The sequence below is a fragment of the Drosophila novamexicana genome, unplaced genomic scaffold, assembly GCF_003285875.2.
Source record: "Drosophila novamexicana strain 15010-1031.04,08,12 unplaced genomic scaffold, DnovRS2.1 tig00001151-arrow-arrow-pilon, whole genome shotgun sequence".
Taxonomy (NCBI): domain Eukaryota; kingdom Metazoa; phylum Arthropoda; class Insecta; order Diptera; family Drosophilidae; genus Drosophila; species Drosophila novamexicana.
In genome coordinates this window covers 814,130-824,276 of record NW_020824842.1, presented here as the reverse complement: position 1 = coordinate 824,276, position 10,147 = coordinate 814,130, and the positions used below count along the sequence as shown (strand labels likewise).

Genomic DNA, 10,147 nt, shown 5'->3' with positions numbered 1-10,147 from the left:
TCATTTTTCTATTTTTCTTATTAAACCCTATGTTATGACAAAAAAAAACTATCTGGCCATATATACTTAACATTTTTATTCATCAAAATAGCGGCAATATTTCAACCTTTATTATTTCAATTTCTTCGATAATGGCCCCAATGCAAAGTAGTTGAACATATAGATCGCGAATTATCAATTTGCTTTTTTACATCAAGAAAATCGGCCAGCCAGTTTTTAAAAAATTCTCATTTTTCTTATTATTCCCTATGTTATTGCAAAAAAACATTGTACAGTAATATTAATGGAATCGTTTGTTCGCGCCAAGTACTTGTACTCAGTTATCGATACCACTTCTTATCGATGCTACGCGCAGTTGGCTGTAGTATGTTTACAAATTATTTAAGGCTAAATTATAATAAAGCGCAATGGAAACGTAAGTGAAGCGTTTAATACGAACTGAGAAATGTGTATTAACATACTTAATTCTTGACAGCGTAAATGCCACTTATGCGTACGTCACAAATCTAGAGGTAATGCACCTACTACAACAGATTAAGGGCACCAAGAAGAAGTTTGGAATGCGCAACCTGGCTACGGTCACCTACGAGGTATAACAGGTCGAGCAGAATGTCAGAACTGGCATTTAAACTAAAGAAAAAGTATTATTTACACAGGCCCTACAGTTCCTGGAGGAATCGCCTTGTAAGACGCAAACACGTGAGTCCATTAATAGCTACTTGTGCGACTTGGCCGCCTACAGGCTGATGCCCCACGAGATGCTGCAAATGGTCAATGATCCGCCCACAAGTGCGCTGCATACTCAACTGGTGAGCGCAGTTTAAGTCCTTTAGTGTGCTTGTTACTATTAAATATATTGATTTGCTACAGCTCATTGATGACAATAAAATCCCACTTACCGACGAGGAGAACGAGGCTATCATTGAGCTAACGCACAAACACTTCTATAACTCTGGCGCGGATCAGTTGCAACCCAGCCAGGCGCAGGGATAACTAGAGTTTAAATCTTTTTAATATTTGATGTAACTTGCGTATAAAATAAGCACATTTCTTAAACAGGACGAAAATGTCTATTGGTTCTATGATTTTAGATTAACGCTTCTGGTCGCCTAAATCCTCGATGACGTCTTCATCAATTTCGGCCCATTTATCGGGAATGACGTCAAATAAGTCATCCTTCACATCGCCCTGTATGACAATTTCATCATCGCCAGTTACTGACGATCCGCAAGCGAACTTCGTTCCAAAAAACTTAGCAGCCACTTTGAGATCAATATCTGTAGGCGGGTGAACAAAATCATGAGTGTATCCATATCAAGTTGCGGGCATAACACCTACCAAAGGTGCTCAGTCCGGTAACCACTGTTACAGACTTCTTCTTGCCGCGGGCAGCACGTGATACACATATGCGTTTGGGGACATCCTCCTTCTTTTTGACACGCAGCAGCCCCTTGCCGCCACGCTTCTGACGCTTCTTGTCGTCATCTGTGCCATCTGCCGCAGCCTGCTCTTCCTCTATTTTAAGACGCTCGAAATCATCGGGCAGATTGCGTTCCAGCCAGTCCTTGCATTTATCGTACTCCGGATAGTATTCACAGTACTGCAAACAATTTGTTAAACGACAAATGCACCGTCCCAAATATGCGAAATTCTGTTACCTCTATCGGCATGGTGCAGTGTCCGCAATATTTCATGACTATAGGATAAGTGACATTTTCACGCGGACCCACTTTGAGCCGCTCAGCGACATTTGTGCTTTCGTTTGTCATTTCTTCGAATTGATTGACTATTAAATTGTGCAAAACAAGCTGAGGGATATAATTTTGCACAGAAAAGACGAAAGTATGGAAATCGAGCAATCAATGTGTCGATACCACCAGCCGGCAGTCGGATCTTGCGCTTTACAACACTACTCAGTTGAAGCAAGGCGTTGCCGGACTGCTAACTCTACTTTGTTGCTAGTAATATAATTGATAGAACAAAAATGGGTAAATGTTACGAAAAATTATTTGATTTTGCTTGCCAATTTTCCGAGAGGGTGCAAGTGGATTTTCTATTAAAAAGTGACTACACTAAAAGCATATTTTCGGTAAAGTTGGCGCCTTAGTCCGTAACCCTTAGCCACCTTATTGTTTCTTATTGGCACGCGCGGCTCGCGGCCGTTATAGTTGGATAATTGAGTTTCAAGTTAATCTACGAAATTTTCGTGAATTGTGCATTAGATATTTTGATTGCGAATAAAAAAAGTCATCTAATGAAACAACCTTCAAGAAAGAGTAGTTCACCGTTAAAAGATCAACTTGATCGAACTGGTTCATAACTGAGTTTCTGAATGATCGTGAACTGTTTTGTGGGAGTGAAACGAAAAATAATTGCGTCACAGTTCCACGGTGCTTCAGCTAAGAAGGAATATTGTTATGTAGGATCTTGATGGCCTAAGTGAATTCAGATTGATGCCTGCAGGCACAATGTCAACATCAGTTAAGCAAAGATTACAAGAAGGCTTAATACCCATGCGGCACACTCATCTCGTATATAAATGCCTAAAGTTGTGACGTGTGCGCAGCGAGAGACAGAGAGAGAGAGAGAGAGAGAGTGAGAGAGTAAAAGTATCTGCGCATATGCTTCGCAAAAACCCTGGTCAGCTCAATCGCGAATGGAAACATATTGCGGATTGGCCAAATATTCAACCACGATACGAAGCTTATTCGAGGTCTATAAAATGCGGTGATTGCGGCAGGTGCAACTGATAAGTATGCACTCCCACACAAAGGAAGGCGGCCCCGGAATAACCGGCGGCAGCACAGAAGGCAAAATACGCTGCATTTTTCTTAGCGAATTCCACGCCACGGCGGGCTGCAAAATCAGCTGTCAGGTAGGCTGGGCGTGGGTCTATCTAGGCAGTCAACCAATAAGCAATGCTTGCGTTTTTAGGTGCCAGAAAATTATATCTCGAAAGAGGTCTTCGATGCCATCAACGTGTACATTATACCCAAGCAGCACTTGCAACGCTGCATTCTAACGGTGAATGCGATGGACGTAAAAATCGTTGGTTACCCAGTTGGCATACAGGACCAGCAGAAATATGCTCGCAATGCATTTCTCTTTAATCTGTGCTTTGTGTGTGATTCCCGTGCCCGTTCCGTGCAATATGAGCCGGTGGTGAAGAAGCTGTCGGAATATCTGATTATGATGGAGGAGGAATCATGTTTTTTGTCACGCGAGGACGACAAGCTACGGCTACAAAACATCTTTGAGACAGTGCTCCGGGATCTTAATGAACGCAAAGTGGCCACCATTGTTGAAGGCGACAACACAATCTATTTGAAAATTGTCATGCATAAGCCGGATCCGCCACCAGTTAAGGACCATATGGTCCCTCTATTATTGGCTAATTTGCGCGACACACCGCTCGAGAACTGGGATCTAACCACACAACAGGTACAGCGAGTTTATCTTTAAAATGCAATCAAATGAACTGTCGGCGTTTCTCTGTCTCGCAGATATTGCCCTATATCAATGGCATTAATCATGTGGCTCGCATAGCCGCCGAGGCGGATGTGGAAACGGATTTAGTGAAGTCTTGCATACAGAATTTGGTCTACTACGGCGTTGTGCAGCTGCTGCCCATTCTGAAGTACAGCAATGTCTATATGACCCAGAACCTAAAGCACCTCATACAGAGCACAGCGTTGAGCAATGCCTGTCGCAAGTACGTGGCTCTCCAGCCAGATAAACTGCTGCCCAGCGTGCAGAGAATCTTTCAGTTTTATGCGTCCATGACGCATGGCGTCACGCTCCGTGCCATTTGTCAGCGCCTGTGCCCGCAACATCACAATATCGATGAGCGTAAAATGGTCATCTTCGGGCTTCAGCACAAGTTTATACGCTGCATACAGAAATATCCGGTATTTACCGGTTCGGTGCCATCTGGTCGCCAGAAGATGTATACGGGGCTGATTAGTTTTGATGAGATTTGCTGCAAGACTGGACTCTCTCCGTGCACCATCGAGAAGGATATTGAAAAGGATACGAATGTGACTGTGATTTGGAAGTAGTTAATTGCGTCGTCTCTATGTGTTTAAATTGTAAATTGTCAGAAGCGTTTTTATGTGTAATTTGTGATTATTATGTTTCCATTCTTTATAAAATGTTTGTTAAATATTGAAAACAAGAAAAAAAAATGCTAAAGAGATCTGCATAGTGCTGAATACTAAATAAATAAGCAGAATTGTTAAATAAATTGTATATTAGAGTTTTTAAAATACAGCCCAATCAAAGAAACTTGTTCTTTTCATTTAGATTTAAGAACCCAATTTTAACTGGCGCTCGATTCAAATCTAGGATTACCAGAAACCTTTTTCAAAGATCTAATGAAGATACATACATATGTTAGAAATAAAATTATTAGAGAGAATTATATTTAACTTAAGCTCTCAGTATTGTAAAAACTAATGGAAATTGTATCGATGGGATATTCTGCCACACAAATTACAGTATTTATTACTAACGAAGTATACTACTTTGCTTAAGGACTTATGCCTTGCGCTCAATGCGATGTGAACAGCATACTGTCCCTTAAGCCCGACGATGTGAACAGCATACTGTCCCTTAAGCCCGACCAGCAGTCAGTCGCTAAATCAGCTGTTTGGCTTGGATCTGTGACGTCACGGCGGCTGAGTGCTACCCTAAATAAGAACACAAGCTGTGTATGTGTGTACACACATAAGCAAATACATACATACATACATATGAGTGCGAATGCGAAAGAAAGAACAACAACAGAAACCGGCAATAACCAGAGAAATGTTAAAATAGCCACGATCTCTGGCACTGGCCACGTTTTGAAATGTTTTGGCGTTATTAAACAATTTTTTTTGCTGCCATTGGGGCGAACCTAATAATTATACAGACACACAGACATTAACGCCCGTCTGTACGTGGTATCCACATATGTGTGCGTATGCGTGTGCACATATGTATGTATATGATTGTGTACATAAGTGAGACACTTACTCGCCGCTTTGGCAAAATTTTGGCATTGTTATTCGCATTTGCGGCAGCAGGCAGCGACGACGACTCATAAATAATGTCTGAAGATGCCAAGAGTGAGTAGTGCGCCGTGATATATGTATGTATGTATGTACATGCATACATGCATGGAGATCCATGCATATATACGTGTCTCTGCGAGAAATACATGGATACATATGTATAATAAACCCCTTATACTCCAGGTCCACGCACCAGAAACATTATTGAAAATCAACTTTTCCGGCGCCAGCGAAGTTTAAAGCTTGAGGCGCTGCAAAAACAGCGCTCGCAATATGGCACCATCGACGTCGCCGACGACGAGGAAGCGGAGACGTTTGGCAAGGTCAGTTTGTGCGCCCCCAGCAAGGGCAATATTAAATACCTTTATACAATATACATACATATGTACGTATTTATGTCTATATATATATTGCATATTTGTTGCAGACATACATAGTTATTATATTCACGGAGAAGGCCAAGCTGCGCCACTGTCAGGATGTGGAAAAGATCATCCAGGAGTTTGACATACAAACTACACTGGAAATTGTTAGGTAAGCTCTTAGATATGCTCGCACCCATTACGATTCTCCATATCATTCCCATTATGTTTTAGCAAAACCGAAAAGTATTTGTATCTGTCTGCCAGTCTGGATACGCTGCTGCGTCTGGCCGATGCGGCGGAACTAGAGAAAATGACAACCACGGGCAGCATGCAAAAGTTTAACCACGGCTGCGTCTCGGACTTTCTGTTGCCGGGCATGACCAAGGATCAGATACTGCACTATTGCGAGACGCCCGTGCTGATTAAAGACGTTGTGGAGCCGGCCATAAGATCCTACATACAGAAAGGTTACATCGAGGACATGTTTCCATTGCACGATATTGTATGTACTAGCCAAGGCTGCTTCAAAAGTCCTCAAAGCAATACGCACATATAAAGCATAAAATATCTATCAATTAAGATTTACTATAAAGTTAGAACCGCTGTGTCTAAGTTGATTGATCCTTCAATAAGCAAATCTATTTAAAAAACTTTGCAGCTATATTTGGATCGATTCAAGCTGAATCTCAAGCGCACCACGTTGCCCATAGAGGATATACGCAACTACTTTGGCTCCAGTATTGGACTTTACTTTGGCTTCATTGAGTTCTACACAAAGGCGCTGGTGTTTCCTGCTCTGTTTGGCATACTCCAATGCATAATGGAACTCAATCTGTCGCTAGTCTGTAGCTTCTACGTTGTCTGGACAACAGTAAGTGTGGAGCCGACTGCTTGTACGTAGTTTGGTGCTTTGATTTGTATTCTTTTTATTTCCAGATATTTTTGGAACTGTGGAAACGTAAATGTGCAGGTTATTCGTATCGCTGGGGCACCATTGAGATGAGCAGCCTGGATAAGCCGCGCGCCGCTTACCAGGGGCAACTGAAGCCGGATCCCATAACTGGCAAGATGACTCTGCATTATCCCATGCGCTTCACGTACCTGCAAATGTATTGCATTTCGTATCCAGTGGTGCTGGGCTGTGTGGTGGCTGCCGGCTGGTTTGCGCTCTATCAGTTCCAGATCGAGGCCGAGGTGCTGGCCGATTTCGGTGCAGACTCGTGGCTGCTTTACATCCCTGTCATCGTGCAGTCCGTGCTAATTGCGATCTTTTCGTGGGCATACGAGAAGCTCGCCACATTCCTAACCAATTTGGAGAATCACCGCACACGTTCGCAGTACGAGCGGCATCGGGTGAACAAGCTAATGCTTTTCGAGATTGTCAACAATTTCTTTTCACAGTTTTATATTGCGTTCGTGCTGCAGGATCTCAAGCAACTCAAGTACCAGCTGATGATGCAGCTGCTCATCTTCCAGCTGCTGTGCATAGCACAGGAAATTGGCATACCGCTGATGGCCGTGCTGCGCCAGAAATACGCCAAGTATCGCCACAAGGAGGTGGAGCCGGAGAAATTGAGCGCTATCAGCAATAAGCCACGCTACGAGCAAGCATTTTATGAGTCCGGCCTGGATGCCTATCATTCCACCTACGAGGACTACCTGCAGGTTTGCATACAGTTTGGCTATGTCGTGCTCTTTGCCGCCGTTGCGCCCTTCGCCGCCATTGGCGCCCTCATCAACAATGTATTTGCCGTGCACATTGACATGTTTAAGCTGTGCAACATCTTCAAGCGTCCATTTGCCCGTCGCGCCAAGAATATTGGTGCCTGGCAGCTGGCCTTCGAGCTGCTATCCGTCATGTCGCTGCTGAGCAACTGCGGCCTGCTCTTCCTCCAGCCGAATGTCAAGTGAGTAGCAATCTCTTGTGGTTGTTTTTTGAATACCCATTATAACATCTCGTTCGCACTTTACAGGCAATTCTTTTCACACTGGGTGCCCTCCATACCGGATCTCTCGTTCGTCATCTTTGAGCATCTCCTGCTGGGGCTCAAATTCATCATACACAAGGTGATTCACGAGCGTCCGCGCTGGGTGCGCATTGGATTGCTTAAAGCCGACTTCGAGACCAGCCAGGCGCTGAAACAACTTAAGTATATTGCTACGCTCCAGTTGGTCAACAGATTTTTTTATTTAAATATTTTGCTATTCAATAGGAAATTCAAAGCGGCTAACAAAATGGCTTAAAGGCGGCTGCCTTTCACAATCGGCAGGCTGTTGCACATGGTGCTATCGGGCTAAAGCCCAACAGTATGCAAACCAAGCCCAAGATAATCGAACCAGTCCATTTACATCATATTTTACATACATATTTATATGCTTTTATTGTAAATCTCTCAACTAATGGTGCCTTTTAATATGTACTTATATTTCTGTATAACACATTTACCGTACCTAATTGCATAAATGCATCTAAACAATAATTGTGGATTACAATTCTTTGGCATCTGGGCGAGATCAAGTGAGAAAATAAGGCCTATTCCACATATAGTACATATCTCACGAGTATTAAAAATGCAACACCATAATGGGTTTGGACTGATTAATATTAAAAAGTTAAAATGTTTGATGGGAAGGAAAGAAAGATATGTTAAATATTAAAATACATAAGTAAACAGAATCAACGTAACAATCTTAAAAGGATATACAAGTTCAGGGTATACAAATTATAAGAACCTTGTATGCAGGTTTAAATTTATTATTATTATTCTTAAGGTATAAAAAGTAACTAAGCCTTAATGTAATTTGGGATTTGTTGTTGTTGTTTGAATGCCAATTGATGGTAGGGATCCGTACGCATTCAAAAAGGTATAACATTTTAAAATCAGACATTATTTACCCGAGATATTAAAAAAAATCATCGCAAAAGTTTCGATTTTCGCACCGACCTCGATTTCGAAAAAAAAAACGTGATTTGGAAGGTCATATCTCCGCGCGGAAATATGTCGTTTTGGAAGGTCATATCTCCGCGCGGAAATATGTCGTTTTGGAACGTCATATCTCCGCGCGGAGTTATGTCGTTTTGGAACGTCATATCTTCACACGGAGGCTTGTCGTTTTGGAACGTCATATCTCCGCGCGGAGTTGTGTCGTTTTGGAACGTCATATCTCCGCGCGGATTTATGTCGTTTTGGAACGTCATATCTCCGCGCGGAGTTATGTCGTTTTGGAACGTCATATCTCCGCGCGGAGTTATGTCGTTTTGGAACGTCATATCTCCGCGCGGATTTATGTCGTTTTGGAACGTCATATCTCCGCGCGGAGTTATGTCGTTTTGGAACGTCATATCTCCGCGCGGAGTTATGTCGTTTTGGAACGTCATATCTCCGCGCGGAGTTATGTCGTTTTGGAACGTCATATCTCCGCGCGGAGTTATGTCGTTTTGGAACGTCATATCTCCGCGCGGAGTTATGTCGTTATGGAACGTCATATCTCCGCGCGGAGTTATGTCGTTTTGGAACGTCATATCTCCGCGCGGAGTTATGTCGTTTTGGAACGTCATATCTCCGCGCGGAGTTATGTCGTTTTGGAACGTCATATCTTCACACGGAGGCTTGTCGTTTTGGAACGTCATATCTCCGCGCGGAGTTGTGTCGTTTTGGAACGTCATATCTCCGCGCGGATTTATGTCGTTTTGGAACGTCATATCTCCGCGCGGAGCTATTACCCGAGAGCTATTACCCGGTTTAGGTACGAATATCAAAACTTTTTTGAATATTTTTTTGAAAATCTCGGGTAAATATAATCTGATTTTAAAATATTATACCTTTTTGAATTCGTACGGATCCCTACTATCATATGGCATTCAAAGAAATTAAAAATTGATGGGTTGGAAAAAGTTGTTGACCAAAAAACGTTTCGTTGGTAAATTCAACCTTTTTTGTTGATTTGTTAGACTATCTCGGCCAAGTAATCTTAGAGTCGAAGCATTCGCCAACCAATACAAGAGACCTTTCAAGAAAAGATCCTTTAAAGACCTCCTCCAACCACGACACAGGAGCAGCCCCAGAGCCCACCGACTACCTACGTGACGGTGCAGCCTTACTCAAAGAAGACGGCTTTGATGCTTGTCCACGATAAAGCCTGAGGAGCCAACCAGGATTGGCGAGATACCACTTAAGTAAACGGTTTTGTAATAAAAATGTATGCTATTTTTTGATTCAATACAATAAACATATATATGTTAAAAAAAAAACAAACTTTTTTGACGATTTTTTTTTTTGAAATCTCGGGTAAATATATCCTGTTTTTGTAATGTTATACCTTTTTGAATTCGTACGAATCCCTACTATCATACGGCATTCAAATAAATAAAAAATTGATGGATTGAAATGAGTTGTTGACCAAAAAACGTTTCGTTTGTAAAATCAACCTTTTTTGATCATTTTTTTAGACTATCTTGGCCAAATAATCTCAGATTTTGGAATTTTATACTATTTTTGACTCGTAAGGATCAGTACTATCGATCGGCATCAGAAAAATAAAAATCTAAATTTTGAGCCAAATCGACCAAATAGCAAGGGGTTACATCACGTTTTTTTCCAAAATCGGGGTAGGTTTGAATATCTCAACTTGTTTGACGTTTGTTTTGAAAATCTCGGGTAAATATAATCTCATTTTAAAATGTTATACCTTTTTGAATGCGTACGGATCCCTACTATCATATGGCAT

At 42.0% G+C, this 10,147-nt stretch overlaps 4 protein-coding genes across 5 annotated transcripts; 3 read left to right on the top strand and 1 right to left on the bottom strand.

The window, feature by feature from the left end:
* Nucleotides 1-339: 339 nt before the first annotated feature.
* On the top strand, nt 340-1,015 carry LOC115766374 (DNA-directed RNA polymerase III subunit RPC9). Its single transcript, XM_030710273.1, has 4 exons — nt 340-415; nt 476-590; nt 657-809; nt 871-1,015. The coding sequence occupies exons 1-4, from the start codon at nt 408-410 to the stop codon at nt 991-993; spliced, it is 399 nt and encodes a 132-aa protein (XP_030566133.1). The 5' UTR covers nt 340-407; the 3' UTR covers nt 994-1,015.
* LOC115766372 (density-regulated protein homolog) lies at nt 963-1,769 on the bottom strand. Its single transcript, XM_030710272.1, has 3 exons — nt 1,659-1,769; nt 1,339-1,600; nt 963-1,277 (listed from the first exon to the last, which is right to left on the bottom strand). Exons 1-3 carry the CDS (start codon nt 1,767-1,769, stop codon nt 1,093-1,095), a joined length of 558 nt encoding a protein of 185 aa, XP_030566132.1. The 3' UTR covers nt 963-1,092.
* A 200-nt stretch (nt 1,770-1,969) lies between these two features.
* LOC115766370 (anoctamin-10) lies at nt 1,970-7,953 on the top strand. 2 transcript variants are annotated; one of them, XM_030710270.1, is made up of 8 exons: nt 1,970-1,988; nt 5,238-5,377; nt 5,482-5,588; nt 5,651-5,921; nt 6,078-6,290; nt 6,356-7,326; nt 7,393-7,569; nt 7,633-7,953. In XM_030710270.1, exons 1-8 carry the CDS (start codon nt 1,985-1,987, stop codon nt 7,661-7,663), a joined length of 1,914 nt encoding a protein of 637 aa, XP_030566130.1. In that variant the 5' UTR covers nt 1,970-1,984; the 3' UTR covers nt 7,664-7,953. The 2 variants fall into 2 exon arrangements, with proteins under 2 accessions (XP_030566130.1, XP_030566129.1); XM_030710269.1 differs by lacking the exon at nt 1,970-1,988 and adding an exon at nt 4,941-5,108.
* LOC115766371 (GATOR complex protein NPRL2) lies at nt 2,395-4,241 on the top strand. The gene is made up of 3 exons (XM_030710271.1): nt 2,395-2,875; nt 2,935-3,441; nt 3,504-4,241. Exons 1-3 carry the CDS (start codon nt 2,756-2,758, stop codon nt 4,056-4,058), a joined length of 1,182 nt encoding a protein of 393 aa, XP_030566131.1. The 5' UTR covers nt 2,395-2,755; the 3' UTR covers nt 4,059-4,241.
* Nucleotides 7,954-10,147: the final 2,194 nt, after the last annotated feature.

Bases quoted from the DNA above. Each gene is read 5' to 3' on its own strand.
- LOC115766374 (XM_030710273.1), top strand. The intron at 591-656 runs GTATAACAGGTC...TTATTTACACAG, and splicing joins TGGCTACGGTCACCTACGAG to GCCCTACAGTTCCTGGAGGA. The intron at 810-870 runs GTGAGCGCAGTT...GATTTGCTACAG, and splicing joins GTGCGCTGCATACTCAACTG to CTCATTGATGACAATAAAAT.
- LOC115766372 (XM_030710272.1), bottom strand. From the start codon at position 1,769: ATGACAAACGAAAGCACAAATGTCGCTGAGCGGCTCAAAGTGGGTCCG. The intron at 1,601-1,658 runs GTAACAGAATTT...AATTGTTTGCAG, and splicing joins ACTGCACCATGCCGATAGAG to TACTGTGAATACTATCCGGA. The intron at 1,278-1,338 runs GTAGGTGTTATG...ACCCGCCTACAG, and splicing joins TACCGGACTGAGCACCTTTG to ATATTGATCTCAAAGTGGCT.
- LOC115766371 (XM_030710271.1), top strand. From the start codon at position 2,756: ATGCACTCCCACACAAAGGAAGGCGGCCCCGGAATAACCGGCGGCAGC. The intron at 2,876-2,934 runs GTAGGCTGGGCG...TTGCGTTTTTAG, and splicing joins GCTGCAAAATCAGCTGTCAG to GTGCCAGAAAATTATATCTC. The intron at 3,442-3,503 runs GTACAGCGAGTT...TCTGTCTCGCAG, and splicing joins GGGATCTAACCACACAACAG to ATATTGCCCTATATCAATGG.
- LOC115766370 (XM_030710269.1), top strand. The intron at 5,922-6,077 runs GTATGTACTAGC...AAAACTTTGCAG, and splicing joins TGTTTCCATTGCACGATATT to CTATATTTGGATCGATTCAA. The intron at 6,291-6,355 runs GTAAGTGTGGAG...TTTTATTTCCAG, and splicing joins TCTACGTTGTCTGGACAACA to ATATTTTTGGAACTGTGGAA.